Source organism: Acinonyx jubatus, chromosome A3, assembly GCF_027475565.1.
Source record: "Acinonyx jubatus isolate Ajub_Pintada_27869175 chromosome A3, VMU_Ajub_asm_v1.0, whole genome shotgun sequence".
In the NCBI taxonomy this organism is placed as follows: Eukaryota; Metazoa; Chordata; class Mammalia; order Carnivora; family Felidae; genus Acinonyx; species Acinonyx jubatus.
In genome coordinates, this window is record NC_069388.1 from 24,406,493 (window position 1) to 24,426,509 (window position 20,017).

At 37.7% G+C, this 20,017-nt stretch overlaps 1 protein-coding gene across 3 annotated transcripts in view; it reads right to left on the minus strand.

Moving 5' to 3' along the window:
* LOC128311130 (protein SPT2 homolog) overlaps positions 1–20,017 on the minus strand; it is a 75,070-nt gene that overhangs the window by 47,888 nt on the left and 7,165 nt on the right. For 2 of the 3 annotated variants that reach the window (XR_008289136.1, XR_008289135.1), the window contains exons 2-3: positions 18,663–18,736; positions 18,275–18,402 (exon numbers count right to left, since the gene is read on the minus strand). Coding sequence is in view for 1 of the 3 variants with exons in the window: in XM_053200053.1 (XP_053056028.1) it covers positions 18,720–18,736 (17 nt within the window). In the remaining 2 variants the exon portion in view is untranslated. Of the gene's footprint in view, positions 1–18,274; positions 18,403–18,441; positions 18,737–20,017 lie in introns of those variants that run through there. The other variant, XM_053200053.1, reaches the window with a different exon arrangement.

Genomic DNA, 20,017 nt, shown 5'->3' on the forward strand with positions numbered 1-20,017 from the left:
AAGAAAGCATTCAATAAATATTAGGCATAATAATATGGCCTTAATTGAAAAATTATGTTCTAACATATACGAAAAGGTTAGCATTATAAATTTACTTATATTTATTTTATTTTTATTTTCCTAAAGTGTATTTTAAATTTCTGAAGGTGATCTGAAGTTCTAATATTCTAGGTATTGAACAAATGAAGTCTTACTCTGTTTATACATTTCCAGGTCAGAAAAACTCTCTTTATATCTCCCTCATCAGGCTTCATCCTACTATGCCATACTTTTATTTGTTTATATGGGTGACAAATTCTTCTGTTAACACTCATAAGAACTGAGTAGAAGTAAGAATAGGAATTAAGTTTACCAAATCTGTGGGGGTACTCCTGTGTTTTAGATAAAATCTGTCTTATAAAAATATAAATGATTAAGGAACTCTTCCTTTGGAAGAAAACATATTATTTTGTTTTTACTTTATTGTTTAGCCCCAATTTAAGCCTAAATTTAACAATGAAAATAGAATTTTCCTGGAGTATATGGCACTTTCTGTCTTTTCTAAGTACAGAATTACAGGAACATTTAATGACAAATATTTTCCTCACAATACCAGTCAACAAATCTGTGGAAACATTGATTTATTGCTTATTACTGAGAACAGTAATAATAGGATATGTGGGAAATTTCAGAGGCAAAGATATATAGTTGACCCTTGAACAACACAGGTTTGAACTGTGTGGATCCACTTTGCATGGATTTTTTTTCAATAAACATACTGGAAAGTTTTTTTTTGTGATTTGTGACACTTTGAAAAAAACCTGCAGGTAGGAGACATCACAATCCCAGACTTCAAGCTGTACTACAAAGCTGTAATCATCAAGACAGTATGCTATTGGCACAAGATCAGACACTCAGATCAATGGAACAGAATAGAAAACCCAGAAATGGACCCACAAACATATGGCCAACTAATCTTTGACAAAGCAGGAAAGAATATTCACTGGAATAAAGACAGTCTCTTCAGCAAGTGGTGCTGGGAAAACTGGACAGCAACATGCGGAAGAATGAACCTGGACCACTTTCTTACACCACACACAAAAATAAACTCAAAATGGATGAAAGACCTAAATGTAAGACAAAAAGCCATCAAAATCCTTGAGGAGAAAGCAGGCAAAAACCTCTTTGATCTTGGCTGCAGCAACTTCTTACTCAACACGTCTCCAGAGGCAAGGGAAACCAAAGCAAAAATGAACTGCTGGGACCTCATCAAAATAAAAATCTTCTGCACAGCAAAGGAAACAATCAGCAAAACTAAAAGGCAACCAATGGAATGGGAGAAGATATTTGCAAATGACATATCAGATAAAGGTCAGTATCCAAAATCTATAAAGAACTTATCAAACTCAGCACCCAAAAAACAAATAACCCAGTGAAGAAATGGGCAAAAGACATGAATAGACACTTCTCCAAGGAAGACATCCAGATGGCCAACCGATGCATGAAAACATGCTCCACATCACTCATCATCGGGGAAATACAAATCAAAACCACAATGAGATACCACCTTACACCTGTCAGAATGGCTAACATTAACAACTCAGACAAGAACAGATGTTGGCGAGGATGCGGAGAAAGAGGATCTCTTTTGCATTGTTGGTGGGAATGCAAGCTGGTGCAGCCACTCTGGAAAACAGTATGGAGGCTCCTCAAAAAAACTAAAAATAGAACTACCCTGCAACCCAGCAATTGCACTACTAGGCATTTATCCACAGGATACAGGTGTGCTGTTTCAAAGGGACACATGCACCCCCATGTTTATAGCAGCACTATCAACAATAGCCAAAGGATGGAAAGAGCCCAGATGTCCATCGATGGATGAATGGATAAAGAAGATGTGGTATATATATATACAATGGAGTATTACTTGGCCATCAAAAAGAATGAAATCTTGCCATTTGCAACTACGTGGATGGAACTGGAGGGTATCATGCTAGGTGAAATTAGTCAGTCAGAGAAAGACAAAAATCAGATGACTTCACTCATATGAGGACTTTAAGAGACAAAACAGATGAACATAAGGGAAGGGAAACAAAAATAATATAAAAACAGGGAGGGGGACAAAACAGAAGAGACTCATAAATATGGAGAACAAACTGAGGGTTGCTGGAGGGGTTGTGTGAGGGGGGATGGGCTAAATGGGTAAGGAGCATTAAGGAATCTACTCCTGAAATCATTGTTGCACCATATGCTAACTAATTTGGATGTAAATTTTAAAAAATAAGAAGTAAAATTAAAAAAAAAAAACCTTCAGGTATACTGTGTAGCCTAAAAATATTGAAAAAATTTAAAAGCTATGTATGTCACAAATGCATAAAATATATGTAGGTATTAGTCTATTTTATCAGGTACTCCCCCAAAAATATACACAAGTCTATTACGAAAAATTAAAATTTATCAAAACTAATGCACATATTTACAGACCATACGTGGTGCCATCCACAGTCAAGAAATGTAAGCAACATAAAGCTGCAGTGTTAAATCATAACAGCATAAAATTAACTGTAGTAGTATATATTGTACTGCTGTAATAGTTTTATAGCCATCTCTTGTTGCTACTGCGGTGAGGTCAAGGGTTGCTCATATCCATTTAAAATGATCTGTGTGCGCAATTCATCTCTCCAGTAAATTGCCAATCTCAATAAAAAGTGATCTGTCACAGTTCTGGTGTGTTTTCATGTGTTTAGTGCAATACCATGAATCTTGAGTAACACCATAGGACCCATACATAGTGCCACTAGTGATGTTGGAAGTACTCCCAAGAACAAAGTCATGACATTGTAAGAAAAAGATGAATTGCTTGATATGTCCCATAGACTGAATTCAGCAGCTGCAGCTGCCACCATTTCAAGAAAAATGAATTCAGTGTAAAGACCACTGTAAAAAGAAAAGAAAAGAAAAGAAAAGAAAAGAAAGAAAAGGAAATTCCTAAAGCCATTGCTGCAGCTATGACAGTAGGCACAAAAGCCTTTCATTTTTTGCAAAATACCTTTTTATCTTGTATCGAAAATGCAGCTTTTATGTGGATACAAGATTGCTATAAGAAAGGAATACCTACTACAGACTCTGGTTTGAGAAAAAGCAAAGTCACTATATGACAACTTAAAGCAAAAGGAAGCTGAAGGATCCAAAGCTAGAGAATTCAATGTCAGCAAAGGATGGGTTGATAATTTTAGAAAGAGGTTTGGCTTAAAAAATGTCAAGGTAGGGGCATCTGTGTGGCTCAGTCAGTTAAGCGCCAACTTTCGTTCAGGTCATGATCTTGCGGGTTTGAAACCTGCATCAGGCTCTGTGCTGACAGCTCACAGCCTGGAGCCTACTTTGGATTCTGTCTCCCTCTCTCTCTTCTCCCTCCCCACTCGTGCTCTGTCTCTCTTTATCTCTTAAAAATAAACATTAAAAAAATTTTTTTAATGTCGAGGTTAACAGGAGAAACAGCTTCTGCTGACTAAGAGGCAGCAGACAAGTTCCCAGATACCACTAAGAAAATCATTGAGGTGATGGGGCACCTGAGTGGCTCAACTGGTTGAGTGTCCCACTCTTTTTTTAAATTATTATTATTTTTAATTTATATCCATATTAGTTAACATATAGTGTAATAATGATTTCAGGAATAGAATTTCGTGATTCATCACTTAACATGTAACGCCACTGATCATCCCAACAAGTGTCTTCCTTAATGCCCTTGCCCATTTAACCCATCCCCCCACCCAATACCCCTCCAGCAACCCTCACTCAGTTTGTTCTCTGTATTTAAGAGTCTCTTATGTTTTGTCCCCCTCTCTGTTTTTATATTATTTTTGCTTCCTTTCCTTTATGTTCATCTGTTGTGTATCTTGAATTCCACATATGAGTGAAGTCATATGATATTTGTCTTTCTCTGACTGACTAATTTCACTTAGCATAATACACTCTAGTTCCATCCATGTTGCTGCAAATGGCAAGATTTCATTCTTTTTGAGCGCTAATATTCTATTGTATACATATATACCACAACTTCTTTATCCATTCATCAGTCAGTGGACATTTGGGCTCTTTCCATACTTTGGCTATTGTCAATACTGCTGCTATAAACATTGGGATGCATGTGCCCCTTCGAAATAGCACACCTGTATCCTTCGATAAATACCTAGTAGTGCAATTGCTGGGTCATAGGGTAGTTCTGTTTTTAATTTGTTGAGGCACCTCCATACTGTTGTTCAGAGTGGCTGCGTTGAGCATCCCACTCTTGATTCTGGCTCAGTTCATGATCCCAGGGTCGAGGGATCAAGCCCTGTGTTGGGCTCCACAATCAGCATGGAGCCTGCTTGAGATTATCTCTCTGCCTCTGCCCTCTCTCCTGCTTGTACTGTGCATGCTCTCTCTCTCTCTCTCTAAAGTTAAAAAAAAATCATTGAAGATAAAGGCTATCTTCTGAACAGTTTTTTTTAATGAAGATGAAAGTACCCTATTCTAGAAAAAAAAAATACCTCAAAGGACATTTATTAGTAAGGAAAAGAAGTGAGCACCGGGATTTAAGGCAGGAAGGGATAGTGTTTTGTGCAAATGGAGTTGGGTTTATGATGGGGACTGCCCTTATCTACAAAGCTGCTAGTTCCCAATCCTTGAAGGGAAAAGATAAACACCAGCTGTCAGTCTTGTGATTATACAATAAGAAGGCCTGAGCAATGAGAACCCTTTTTCTGGATTGGTTCCATCAGTGCTTTGTCCCTAAAGTCAGGAAGCACCTTGCTGGTAAGGGACTGCCTTTTAAGGTTCTTTTGATACTGCACAATACCCTGGCCACCCAAAACCCCATGAATTCAATACCCGAGGTGTCGAACTATTCTACTTGCCCCCAGATACAACATTTCTAATTCAGCCTCTAGAACAGGGAGTCATAGGACTTTCAAGGCTCATTAGACACAATACTCTATGGAAAGGATAGTCAATGCTATGAAAGAGAACCCTGGTAAAGAGAACATCATGACATCATGAAAGTCTGGAAGAATTACACCATTGAAGATGCCATTGTTATTATAGAAAAAGCTGTGAAAATAATTAAAGACCAAAACAATACATTTCTGCTGGAGAAAACTGTGTCCAGATATTGTGCATGACTTCACAGGATTTACAACAGAGCCAATCAAGGAAACCATGAAAGAGATTGTGGATATGGCAAAAAAAAAAAAAAAAAAAAAAAAAATGTGGTGGGTGAAGGGTTTCAGGATATGAATCTTGGATAAATTCAAGAGCTAATAGACATGACACTAGAGGAATTAAAAGAAGATGACTTGATGGGGATGAGTGTTTCTGTATCAGTACTAGACGATGAGGAAGAAGACGTAGAAGAAGCAGTGCCGGAAAAAAAATTGACATTAGACAATCTGGCAGAAGGGTTCTGATTACTCATGACTGCTTTTAACTTCTTTTATGACATAGACCCTTCTATGATATGGACACTGAAACTAAAACAAACAGTGGAAGAAGAATTGGTTCCACATAGCAAAACATTTTTTTGAGAACTGAAAAAGAAAAAAAAATCAGACAGAAATTATAATGTATTTCCGTAAAGTTACACCTGCCTGCCTCTCCTGCCTCTGCATCCATCTCCTCCACCACTTCCATCTCTGCCACCCATGAGACAGAAGGACAATTCTTCCTCTTCCTCCTCAGCCATTGTCATGAAGACAATGATGATGAAGATTTTATGCTGATATACTTCCACTTAATAAATAGTAAATAATCATCATGCTGTTAATAAACTTATCTAATGTGTACATGTGTGAGTGAACACCTAATAACTGTTGGCAAGGACAGTATGAGATGTTTTAGTGTCATCATCATTATTGCCTAAGTATTCATCATATAGTATTCATTGCCTAAGTATTCTTCATGTGCAAGATCTGTATAGAAGTGGATAACCTATCCCTACACAGGCATGATGTGAGTGATGTTTAATATAAAATAATAATGTGTTTGTTTTCTTACCGTATTATAACTTTGCTTTCAAAGAATTATATTACCAAACAGTATGTCTCTCTTGCTTGTAACTGCATGTCAGCCTATCATCACAATTAAGTTTTTTTAATGTAACAATGTTTCTAATACTGTATTATGAATACTATCATATAGTATTATGACTATAATACTATATGCCATAAAACTTTTATAACAATTTATTCATTAATGTACAAGCTAGGTTACCATGAAGCAACCATATTGCTGCTTCTTCATTATCAATGCATGGATTGTTATACCTGTAAATGAATATAAATTTCTTTTTCACATTACCTTTTCATTTTGATGTCTAGTATTATTAATATGTATAACATCTACATGGAGCGCCTGGGTGGCGCAGTCAGTTGAGCATCCAACTTCAGCCAGGTAATGATCTCGCGGTCCGTGAGTTCGAGCCCCGCATCAGGCTCTGGGCTGATGGCTCAGAGCCTGGAGCCTGTTTCCGATTCTGTGTCTCCCTCTCTCTCTGCCCCTCCCCCGTTCATGCTCTGTCTCTCTCTGTCCCAAAAATAAATAAAAAACGTTGAAAAAAAATTTTTTTAAATAAAAAAATAAAAAAAAATCATGTGGAACTACAAGACTCATAACAAAACAAAGCAGGAATGTATTTTAACAGACACACACACACATACACACACACACAAGTCTTAGGAGGGAAAAAAAAGCAGTGGCTTCCTCAAAGCCTGAGACACCCTCCCAGACTCTTTTACTTGCTTCTTTCCATATTTACCAACATTTTCCTAAGTAAAATATTTATACTGCTATTTCTTGATTTGTAAATTTTAAAAAGTACCTATTATAAGATAAAGATCCAACACTTTATACTTTCCTTCCCTCTAGCCTCCCAATAGTTATATCTCAATATTTTAAATTAAATCAATGTTCCATGTTGACCTTATTATGACTCTATAAGTGTGGTTTAATTCTGGATCAATTAGTTCTATTTTTTAATTTCTTAAATTTATTTATTTATTTGGAGAGGGGGGCAGGGAGGGGCAAAAAGAGAGAGACAGAGAGAGAGAGAGAGAAAGAGAATCCCAAGAAGGCTCCACACTGCCAGCTTAGAGCTGTATGTGGGGCTGGAACTCACAAACCATGAGACCACAACCTGAGCCAAAATCAAGAGTCGGATGCTAAATGGACTGAGCCACCCAGGCGTCCTGGATCAATTAGTTCTATTATGGGGCACCTGGGTGGCTTAGTCCATTCAGCATCTGACTCTTGATTTCGGCTCAGGTCATGACCTCACTGTCATGAGACTGAGCCCCACGTTGGGCTCTGTGCTGGGCCTGGAGCCTGCTTAAGATTCTCTCCCTCTCCATCTGCCCCTCCTCCATTTGTGAGTACATGCACTCTCTCTCTCTCTCAAAAAAAAATAATGAGTTCTATTATGATTACATTTACTTTTTTTTTTCAATATATGAAATTTATTGTCAAATTGGTTTCCATACAACACCCAGTGCTCATCCCAAAAGGTGCCCTCCTCAATACCCATCACCCACCCTCCCTCCCACCCCCCATCAACCCTCAGTTTGTTCTCAGTTTTTAAGTCTCTTATGTACATTTACTTTCTTATACAACTTTTTGTTCTTGGAATTAATAATTGCCTCAGTTTTTGGTTTACCAAATTTTCTGTGTTATTATCACTAGTTCTTCCAGAAATGTAAAAATGCCTAAACTATTTCAACATAGACAAACACTCTATCAGTTTCACTGGAAACACTCCACTGAAACATTCCTTCCTTCAGTCTGGACTGTTCCTCCCTAGGTCTGCTGTATAGCTGTCATCTTGGGACTTTCTTTTGCCTCTTGCCTTGGCTAATCTCCTCTCCTAAAATTTATATCTTTGTCTTTCTTGTTTCAGTAGAGCATGTCTTCCAGTATTGTCCCAGGAAAAGATGGGAGGAGATGGGTAGTAAATTTTTGATCCTTGCATGCCTGAAAATATATTTAATTGCCCCCACACTTGATTGATAATATGACTTAGTATAGAATTCTAAGTTGAAAATAATATTCTCTCCAAATTTTGAAAGCACTGTTTCACTGTCTTCTAGCAACCAGTGTTAACATTGAGATATACGTGACTCTTATGATCTACTCTTTTTATAAATGATGCATTTCCCTTTCCCTGCTCCCTCTTCACTTCCCATCACCAAGATTCTTTTTATCTCTTGTATTTAGAAATTTCATGATGATGTGCCATTGTGGCTTTTTTTCAAGTTTATTTATAATTTTTTTTTGGGTGGGGGAGGGGCAGGGAGAGGGAGAGAGACAGAATCCCAAGCAGGCTCTGCACTGTCAGCGCAGAGCCTGATGCAGGACTCGAACTCATGAACCATGAGATCATGACCTGAACTGAAATCAAGATACTTACCAACTGAGCCACCAAGGTGCCCCTACAATAGTGTTTTTTATTTTGTTTTTTTCCCCTACATTATGCTGAGCACTTAGTCGGTTGTCAGTTTGGAAACTCATGTCCTTCAATTATCAGAGATCTTCTCATAATTTCTTTGATAATTTCCTTTCCTCCATTTCTTCCATATTTCCAGAACTCTTATTAGCCTCATGTTGGACCTTATGGATTCATCCTCTATTTATCTTTTCATTCTTATTTTCCATTTCTGTATTTTTGTTCTCTTTTCCAGGAGATTCCTCAATTTTATATATAAATACTACTTTGAATTGTTTATTTTTGCTATTATATTTTTAATTTCCTAGAGCTATTATCCTCTGATCATCCCTTTTTTGGAGCATTTTGTCATTACTTTATGGATGCACTATTTTATAATTATCTCTTAGAAGATGCTTATTGTTTTTAAAAATATATTCTTCTGTTCTCTATATTATCTCTCTTACCCTCTGAGTTTCTCTTTTCTTTCCTCTTCCATTTCAATTTGATGCTGCCTTTCTTGGTGAAAGTTTATGTCAACTATTTGGTGATCTTTGCTGTCCCTTCATATTTAAGAGTGAGTCACTACAAAGGTATTTGGAAGCTCTGTGTTAAGAGGAAGAGTTTGTCAGTTGTTGGGCTTTATTGCAAGATGATAAAGTGGGGACCTATTTGCTTTGTTGGGAGACCCTCAAGTGTCAGTATCTACAGATCTTGCTTCTGGTGTTATCCAATTTTAAGTTTTTCCCAAAATTAATTCTCTGCTCTCCTGCCTAGGGAATATAAGCCTTGCCATCAGTATTCCTGGAGTGAAACAGAGTGAGAGGGCTTGGCAAGTTTCCTCGTTTAGCAAGTAGACATTCATTTGATCTGTTTTCAGTGTGGTATCCTCCCCTCCTGGTCTCCTCAGCTATAATCTTTAGCTGGGCCTGGTATCTCAGTCTGGAGCTTCTCTAGTTCATTTTTCCCCCACAGAATAAACCCCAGCGTTCTGCCAAAGAAATGGAGGGGTAGTCACTTAACTGAGCAGAATGAGGAAAGGACCTGGTAATTTAACTTCTTATATAAACCTTTAACCAGTCTCCCTTTTCAGCCCCTCACATATCTCTACTGCTTTCTTATTTGCTCCTTCCAACTCCTGACATTCTAGTGTTCTGTAATAGGAACTTGCTTGCCTCTTGTTAGTATATGCCTCTCAAGCATTTGGAATCGTTTTCTTAGCTCAACTTTCCATCTTCCAAAAATGTGTTGATATCCCTCATCTGCTTTTGTCTTTCTTACTCTCTTTGTCCTTCTGTGCTGATAAATTTTAAAATATTAACTCACTGTCATTTTAGTGAGTTAAAGAGAATAGGGAAGGGAATAGGGATGAAGACATGTGTTTAATCTGTCCATATATAAGAAGAATTGCCAGGCTGTCAAGATGCTCACTCTTTTGCTCCTATAAAAATTTCAGAACCAGAAAACTCAAAGATAAAATTCTGTTCTCATGAGGCTAATGTGGAAAAAGCATGAGTCTGAGAATTGCAGTACCTATTTTCAAGTGCTGTTATAGCCATTCATTGGTTGATTTATGTAAGTTATTTTCCGACTTTTTCATCATCTGTAAAATGGTGACAATTATCCCTACACAGCCTATCTTACTTGTAATGACCAAGTAAGACAATTGACAGAAATGTATAAATACACAATAAACATATATCATTTATTATTGACTATATTACTAATAGGCATAGTCAAATATATTTTGAGAGGCAATGTAACACAATATAAGGAATATGGGCTTCAGTCATACAGAGCTGGAATTAAATTCCATCTTTGTCATTCATTGTGTGATTTTGGGTAATGACTTAACCTCTCTGAGCTTCATTTTCCCTGTTCATAAAATGAATATAGGGGGTACCTGGGTGGCTTCAGTTGGTTGAGCTTCTGACTCTTGATTTCCGCTCAGGTCATGATCCAAAGGTCGTGGGATCAAGCCCTGCATTGGACTCTACACTGCCAGCACAGAACCTGCTTGGGATTCTCTCCCTCTCTCTCTCGCCACCCCCCACAACTCACGCATGCAGGCACTCCCTCATGTGCGCATGCTCTCTCTCAAAATAAATAAATAAACATTGTTAAAAAAAGATTCTTGAGGTGCCTGCGTGGCTCAGCCAGTTGAGTGTCCCAACTTCAGCTCAGGTCATGAACTCATAGTTTGTGGGTTTGAGCCCCGCATCAGATTCACTGCTGTCAGCACAGAGCCTACTTTGGATCCTCTGTACCCCTCTCTCTCTGCCGCTCCCCCATGTTCTCTCTCTCTCTCTCTCTCTCTCATATAAATAAACATTAAAAGAAAAGTATTATCTCTCTCCCCCCGCCCCTCTCCCCAGCTTGTGCTGTCTCTCTCTCTCTCTCTTTCTCTCTCTCTCTCAAAAAAAAGAGTATAATATTATTAACCTATCAAGGCTTTTGTGAAGATTAAATGAGATATCACATGTAAGACATCTGCTATAGAGCCTGATGCTTAGTAGACACTAAGCAGATATTACCCTCATACCTCCCAAATTTGGGACCAGCTTTGTCATGCTCACATGAAAATCCTGAGCTTGTATTTCCTCAATTAATGTTAAACCACAGTAGTAATTAGCATCTTAGGTCATCTATAGTCCTCATAAAGGCTGTTTATTTGCTGTGTTCCTGGAACTAAATTATAAGGTAAGCAGCCCAAAGTTTAAGAGTTCAGTATACATATCCTTTCAAGTGGTAACAGGTTATTGCTGAGGCATCTTTAGGAATATTTTGTTATAAAACAGGATGTGAAACTTGTGATGAATATTAAAAGAGATCAGGGACACTGGAATGCCAGAAAAACTACTACTGAAAAAAAATGATCTTAAGCGTTGTTGGTTGTTGTTTTTTTTTCTTTTTTTCTATTTGGTCCTCACAGAAACCCAGAAGCCAAGGAGGCTTTATTAATAATATTATCCTGTTTAAAGATGAAGAAATCAAGGCACAAGTAAAAACAGTAACTTGCACAAGATTCATTGGTCACTGGGAAACAACCAAGAATAACCTCGGTCTTTTGACTCCCTGTTCAGTGCTGTTATCTTTTTTAATAACATAAAATTCACAATGGTAACCATTTTTAAAAACATTTTTTTAATGTTTATTCATTTTTGAGAGACAAGGAGACAGACTCCCAGCAGGGAAGGGGCAGAGAGGGAGGGAGACACAGAATCTGCAGCAGGCTCCAGGCTCTGAGCTGTCAGCACAGAGCCTGAAGCGGAGCTCAAAGTCACCAATCGCAATCATGACCTGAGCCGAAGTCGGACGTTTAACCGACTGAGCCACCCTATGTTAGCCATTTTTAAGTGTACGTTTCATTTCAGTACATTCACATTGTTGTGCAACCAGTCTCCAGAACTCTTTCATCTTGCAAAACTGAAACTCTGCCACCATTAAATAACAACTCCCGTTTCTTCTGCCCCCAGCCCCAGGCAACCACCATTCTACTTTCTGTTTCTATGAGAGTGACTACTCTAGGTACCTCACATAAATGGAAGTATATAATATTTGTCTTTTTGTGACTGGCTTATTTCATTCAGCATAATGCCCTCAAGGTTCATCCGTGTTGCAATATGTGTCAGAACTGCCTTCATTTTTAAGACTGAATAATATTCCACTGGATGTATAACCACATTTTGTTTTTCCGTCCATCTACCAACAGACACTTGGGTTGCTTCCACTATTGGCTACTGTGAAGAATGCTGCTATAAACGTAGGTGTACAAAAATCTCTTTGGGACTCTCCTTTCAACTCTTTTGGGTATATACCACAAGTGGAATTGTTGGATAATATGGTAATTCTAATTTTTTGAGTAACCACTATACTATTTTGAAGAACAGCTATATATAGCAGCTGTACCATGTTACATTCCCACTGACAGCGCACAAGGGTTCCAATTTCTCCACATCCTTGCTAACACTTGTCCTTTTCTGTTTTCTGTTTTGCTCTGTTTTTATAATAGCCATCTTAATGGATGTGAGGTAGTATCTTCAGAGGTTATCTTCAGAGTTTTGCAGTCTTCTGAGATGACAAGACACTGAATGACCACGGGTAAGTTACCAAGAGTTTGCAGTATTAAAATCCTACTAGATTTAAGACACTACTGCAGGATGCAACAGTACATATAGTCCCTGCTCTCAAGAATTTTACAATCTAGCTAGGAAGAAAGAACATATGCACTTAAAAATGCAAGACAGCGTGGTGTAAATAATATGTGCTACATGAAGATGGAGAAGGGTAAAATTATAACAGGGGATGATTAGAAAAGGCTTTAAAGAGCAAGTGGCACCTCAAACATTTTTAAAGGGAGGGTTTAATTATTCAAAAGAAGAGAGGAAGAAATTAATTATTGAATTTCATTTATTAATTCTTTCAATGCTTAAAATAAAGCATTTTATTGTGCTCCCAATAAGTACTAGACACTATGAAAGTGTTGGGGTTACAAAGTCTCTCAAGAGCAAGGCAGTAAGATATACAATGAGTAGTGATAATCCAAGGTGCTGAGTGTATGCATGGTGCACTGAATCACCCCTTTCTAAGAGTCTGCTGATATGTCAAGAAGACAAAAAATCTTTTATGGTAACTCGTAAAGAGAGTATGTAAAGCACCTTTCTTTCCTGACTATGTTCATACCCAATTGTTTCAAACAATACAGTTGAGGGATACCTGGGTAGCTCAGTTGGTTAAGCGTCCAACTTTCGCTCAGGTCATGATCTCATGGTTCATGGGTTTGAGCCCCGCGTCAGGCTCTGTGCTGACAGCTCAGAGCCTGGAGCCTGCTTCAGATTCTGTGTCTCCCTCTGTCTGCCCTGCCCCTGTTCATGCTTTGTCTCTCAAAAATAAATCAACGTTAAAAATTTCTAAAAACAACAACAACAACAAAAACCCGATACAGTTGAGAAGTTTCGTATTCTTCCTTGGGAAGGAGACTATGTGTAAGAAGCTCACGCTGTTGCAAGTTAGTTATTAGCACTCATACTTATCACTCCATATGGATCCTTGCATTCAGAAACATGTGCAAGGTATTTGGGAAGCAAGGAAAGATAAATAAGACAGATCCTGCCCTGCAGGATCTCAAAGGTAGCTATAATATATAAGGGCTGTTGCAGGGGAAAGAGAGAAAACAATCAGGAAGAAAGAAATAGCTTTTCCCCTCTAGAGAAGTCATAAGCTTTTAAGAAGTAACATTTAAGCTGGATCTCAAAGAATGGCAGGAGTTCATCACCTAGGAAGAGGTGGGATGAACATTCCAGCCAGAGAAATGGCATTTCAGGAAATATAAAGTAACTCAGTGTGGCTGGAACTGACAATACCTGATAGACAGTAGAAAGAAGGGTAGAGAGTAAAGTGGTGGGAAAGCTGGAGAAGTAGACTGTAGATAGCTATTATCTGAAGGTAACAGAGAATTAACCGATTTTTAGGCAGGGGAACAATATGATTGGGTTTCTTAAAATAAAACTTGTGAGCTAGATGGAGGATGAATTGAAGTCAAAGAGAATCAAGAAGGAGACATCAAAGGAGGTCAGCTGGTTAATCAAATCAGGTCTTGCAGACACTTGTGGTAGAGCACTAGAGTTCAAGGTCTCATATTTGGCCTTCAAGACCAGAAATCTGATATTCCTAATGCATCTAGCATGGAAGAGATATTTGAGGATTGACTTACAATAACCAAATTCACAAGAAAATGTGGTATAAAGTATAATTCTAATTTACTAATGTTCATTCATTCATCGAACACAAAGAATCTACTTTGTGCTAAGCACTGTTCTAGGTTCTAGGGACACAGCTGTGATTAACAATTTCCTGCCCTCACAGAGTTACATTCTAGCATGGGATATATTTTTCCAGTGACTGAAATATTCGTGTTTGCTGTCCAAAGCATTTCATTACCAGGGAATCTAAGTTGATTATCAAAATGTTCTTTGGTGAATGATCAGAAAAAAAAAGAGGTGGATGATTTTAAAGTCCATTTCATTCTGGCCACAGGTATATCTGTGTGCTAGAACAGGTATACATTGTAATGAATAGCTTAACAATGTTCTTTGGATTTATGATTTCTCTTCCTGAACATTGCTGGATGAAAACAAACATGGCCATCACGATGTACTACAAAGCTGTAGTAATCAAAACAGTATGGTACTAGCACAGAAACAGACACATTGATCAATGGAACAGAATAGAGAGCCCAGAAATAAACCCATGCTTATATGGTCAATTAATCTTTGACAAAGGAGGAAGAATATACCATGGGGAAAAGACAGTCTCTTCAACAAATGGTGCAGACAAAACTGGACAGCTACATGCAAAAAAAAAAAAAAAAAGAAAGAAACTGGACCACTTTCTTACACCATACACAAAAATATATTCAAAATGGATTAAAATCCTAAATGTGAGACTTGAAACCGTAACTCCTTGAAGAAAACATAGAAGCAGTAATTCCTTTAACGTTAGCCATAGAAACATTTTTCTAGCTATTCAGATGAGGGAAACAAAAGCAAATTAAACTATTGGGACTACACCAAAATAAAAAGCTTTTGCACAGTGAAGGAAGCCATCAATAAAACGACAAGGAAACCTACTGAATGGAAGAAGATATTTGCAAATAATATATCCTATAAGGGGTTAATATCCAAAATATACAAAGAATGTATACAACTCAACACCAAAAATACCCCTCCCAAATAATCTGATTTAATAATGAGCAGAGGACCTGAATAGACATTTTTCCAAAGAAGACATACAAATGGTGGCCAACAGACACATGAAAAGATGCTCAACATCATTAATCATCAGGGAAATGCAATTCAAAACCACAATGAGATATCATCTTGCATCTGTCAGAATGGCTAGAATCAAAAACACAAGAAATAACAACTGTTGGTGTGGATGTAAAGAAAAAGGAACCCTAGTGCACAGTTGGTGGGAATGTAATTTGGTGCAGCCGCTATGGAAAACAGTATAGAGGTTCCTCAAAAAATTGTAAAAATAGAATTAGCATATGATCCAATAATTTCACTACTAGGTATTTACCCAAAGAAAACAAAAACACAAATTCCAAAAGCTATATGTACACCCAGGTTTATTGCAACATTATTTACAATAGCCAAGATATGGAAGCAGCCCAAGTGTCCATCCATAGATGAATAAAAAAAGATGTAGGGGCACCTGGGTGGCTCAGTCAGTTAAGCGTCCAACTTCGGCTCGGGTTATGATCTCGCAGTTTGTGAGTTCGAGCCCTGCATCAGGTTCTGTGCTGACAGCTCAGAGCTTGGAACCTGCTTCAGATTCTGTGTCTCCCTCTCTCTCTGCCCCTCCCCACCACTCAAAAATAAATAAACATTAAAAAAAAGAAGATGTGGTATTTATCTGGAGTTAAAATAAATAAGTAAATAAATAAAGTTATAAATTAAGCTAAAAAAAAAAGATGACACAGTACATACCTACAATGGAATATTAGCAATAAAAAGGAATGAGATCTTGCAGTTTGCAACAACACAGATGGCCCTAGAGGGTACAATGCCAAATGAAACAAGTCAGACAAAGAAAAAGACCATGTGATTTCACTCATATGTGGAATTTAAGAAACAAATGAAAAAACAAATAAAAAAGGAGACAAACACAAAAACAGACTTTTAAATATAGAGGACAAACTGGTGGTTGTGGGGAGGGGAGGTGGGTGAAACAGATAAAAGGGATTAGGAGAACACTTATTATGAGGAGCATTGAATAATGTATAGAATTGTTGAATCATTACATTGTATACTAAAACTAACATAACACTGTATGTTAATTATATTTCAATAAAATTAACAAAAAAGATTATTTCTCCTTTGGAAAGAAAAGGAAAGGAAAGGAAAGGAAAGGGAAGGGAAGGGAAGGGAAGGGAAGGGAAGGGAAGGGAAGGGAAGGGAACGAAAGGAAAGAAAGAAAAGGAAAGAAAACATGGATGTATCCAAGCTGAGGATTCTCTTTCTGGATTCCAGATGAACCATTTCAATTCTAACACACTCTTAGACATATCGCAACATAGTTGATTTTTATTATGTTAGCTTCAGTATTTTTTTTATTTTTTAATTTATTGTTTATTTTTTAAAATTTACATCCAAATTAGTCAGCATATAGTGCAACAATGATTTCAGGAGTAGATTCCTTAGTGCCCCTTACCCATCTAGCCCATCCCCCCTCCCACAACCCCTCCAGTAACCCTCAGTTTGTTCTCCATATTTATGAGTCTCTTCTGTTTTGCCCCCCTCCCTGTTTTTATATTATTTTTGTTTCCCTTCCCTTATGTTCATCTGTTTTGTCTCTTAAAGTCCTCATACGAGTGAAGTCATATGATGTTTGTCTTTCTCTGACTAATTTCACTTAGCATAATACCCTCCAGTTCCATCCAAGTTTCAGTATTTTTTCAACCATTTATTGTTAAATAAAGGCTCCAACTTCAACTATATCACTATAAGCAATCATGTTAAAATTTCAATACTATTGGATTTTCACCCATTAATTCAACAAATTATCCTCAAGGAATTTATATATACTCTAGAAGTGAAGTGAGATTATGAAAATCACAAGTAAACAACTGACCAATAAATTAAACAAATTATGGTAAGTGTTATAAAGGAAAAGGTCAAGAGGAGAATGTAGTATCCAAGAAAGTCACCTGGACTAAACTAGTGGCAGTGGAGATAGAAGTGGTTGGATTTCAGATTTATTTTGGACACAGAATCAACAAGACTTGATAATGAATTGGATGAAGAGGGCAAGGAAAAGGAAGAAAGTGAGTTAACTAGCATCTGGGTAGAGAGCAGTGCCCTTAATTTATGAGATGAGGAAGACATGTAGCAGAAAATACCCAGAATTCTGTTTTAAACACAGTAACTTTGAGATCTCTCTGAGACAAACAAACATAGAAAAAGTAGGTACTTGGATATCTGTGGCTGGAACTCAGTGGAGAGGTTTGGGTTGTAAGTATGAATTTAGGAATCATTAACATAATGACAGTATTTAGAGATGTATTTTCATTAGACTACAGCCTGGTTAACTTTCTTAGAATTGATAATTCCTAAATCTCCTCAGTGACACATTATTTTACAAGTCATTTTTATATATGGTTAACTAATTAATAATTCATTTCTACTAATTTAGTTCCTAAAGGTTAATTCTATTCAAGACTTCCTTGCAGGGAGCCTCACTATGCCTTCTGCTTACTACAGCAACCCAAAGATTAATTTAATTTCAGAGTTGCCAGATGCTTTTTATTAATATCTCAGTGACTGTTCTCTTTCTTCACCAAGCTAACTCTTAAAAAAACTCCACATAATGTGCAAATAGATGAAAGGGTTGCATAGGTTTGGATTTCTATATGGATTAGAATATCTTATGTTTTCTGTAAATTAAGTATCACCTACAAGGATATATGGGCTTGCTTACCAAGTAGAAGGAGTACAGGATTAAGAATCATGAGCTCTGGGTTCCGGTTCAAATACTATCACTGTTAAATTTTCTTTAAGTCATAGCCTCTATAGGCCTGCTATTTTATGGGCCAAGTGAAGAGACTGCGGATTATTTTAAAGTTTATTTTATTCATTTATTTTCAGAGAGAGAGAGAGAATGTCAAGCAGGTTCTGCATTGCCAGTGTGGAGCCCAAAGCGGAGCTCGAACCCATGAACGATGACAGCCAAAATTAAGAGTCGCATGCTTAACCAACTGAGCCACTCAGGTGCCCCAACACTATGGATTATTTTAAAGCCTATGAAAACATAAAATTTTGTATATACTTGAAGGATTATCATTACCTTTATATTGAGTAGCTGAAGATCTGGAGTGGTACTGAGCATCAAGAATGGTCCAGAGTGAATATACCAATAGTCTATTTCTGGATTTCTCACTATTCGTTGTGGACTCCATAACTTGGCTTCCGTATCTATAAAACAGAAAAATCACAACGATTTCCCTCACTGTAATGAGAAGAAAATTAATAAATGTCTATATATTTTGCAGAGATTCTTAGATGAAAGAGGTTAGGAAGACACAAGTGATTATTTGTGTTGATACTCTTACTTACTAGCTTACTCTAAGTAGGATCTATCTCTTCGAAAACCTGGAAAAGCTTAGCTGCCATTACTTTGTGATTTTTGTCAGCTCCCCAGGGAATCTTGGTTTTCCTGAAAAACAAGCTATTACCTTGGGGGATACCTGAAATCTCTGAAGAGTCTCTTGCAAGTTGCCAGCTCAGGGAGGTCAGATTTGGGACCACGCTGTAATGGAAAAGAAATCTTTTCAGAAAAGTGGTCAAGACTATTTGCTAAGCATACTAGCATTTCCCAAACGTGGATCAGAGGTCCTATGAGGCCTCATTAAGACTTTTTGTGTCTTTGTTAGTGTGAACTGAATAACTGAAGGGTGATTTCCTAAGAGCCCCTCTCCACCTGGATCACTTCTCTGTTTTTTCCCCACTTCCTTTGTCTATGCTTTGTCTCAGTCTTCATTTTTCTAGTTGAATAGGCTTTCCAAAACCTAAGGCACACTGTTTCTCTCTCTTTTCAAGATCTCCCCATTCAAAATGGTTTGGGGATTTTCATGCCCCAAATGTTTGTTACCTCTCAAAGACCCAGGAGGAGATAAATGGTAGACACCAGTGGCTCTCAACCACAGGTGATTTGGTAATGTCTGGAGACATTTTTGGTTGTCACAACTAGGAGCAGGGTGCCACTGACACGATGGAGGCCAGGGATGCTGGTAAACATCCTATTATGCACAGAACTCCCAACAACAAAGAATTATCTGGCCCTAAGGAGGCTGCAGTGCCTCCTCAGTCATCTCCAGCTACTGCAGCCTCCATAGGGATGCCGATTCTCGGGATGGTAAAGGGGCAGCTGCTGACATCAGATTGTCTGGACTTGGATCCCCAGGTTCCCTCTTTTGCTGGCTGTGATTTTGGACTAATCAGTGCCATGAAAGCACAGTTTCCTCATTCAAAAAAAGGGGCTAATAAAGTGTTCTCATAAGCTGTAAACTCCTTAGAGGCAGTGACCTAATTTTACCTGCCAAGCTTAGATTAGGGACTAGCATCCAATGCAGAGTACTAAATGTCTATGGATTGTCTCACATAGTTGTTTTGAGGCCTAAAGTAGAACACATGTATTAAGTGATATGAAGCACAATGAAAAGGAGAAAAGCAACCCCTGATAGTGGGAATTAGGCTGGTACCATAAACTGGGATGTGCTGCCCCGTTGAACATAAACAATTTTATAGACCACCAAAATCGGACAAAGCCACTCTGGTCAGGATGAATTAAAACAAAAACAAAACCACTCCATAATCATGTCTAAAAACAAACAAACAAACAAAGAACATTGTCCCAATCACATATGCACACAAAAAACAAATCTCCCTGTCTTGGCTAACAGGAGGGACTGCTTCATAACCAATCATAGTTTTAGCTTCTCTTGGCTCTTCTCCCTTTTTAAATAAGAATTATTAAAATACCCCATCACAGAAGTACCACCACCTCAAAACAGTAACCAATCTAGACAGA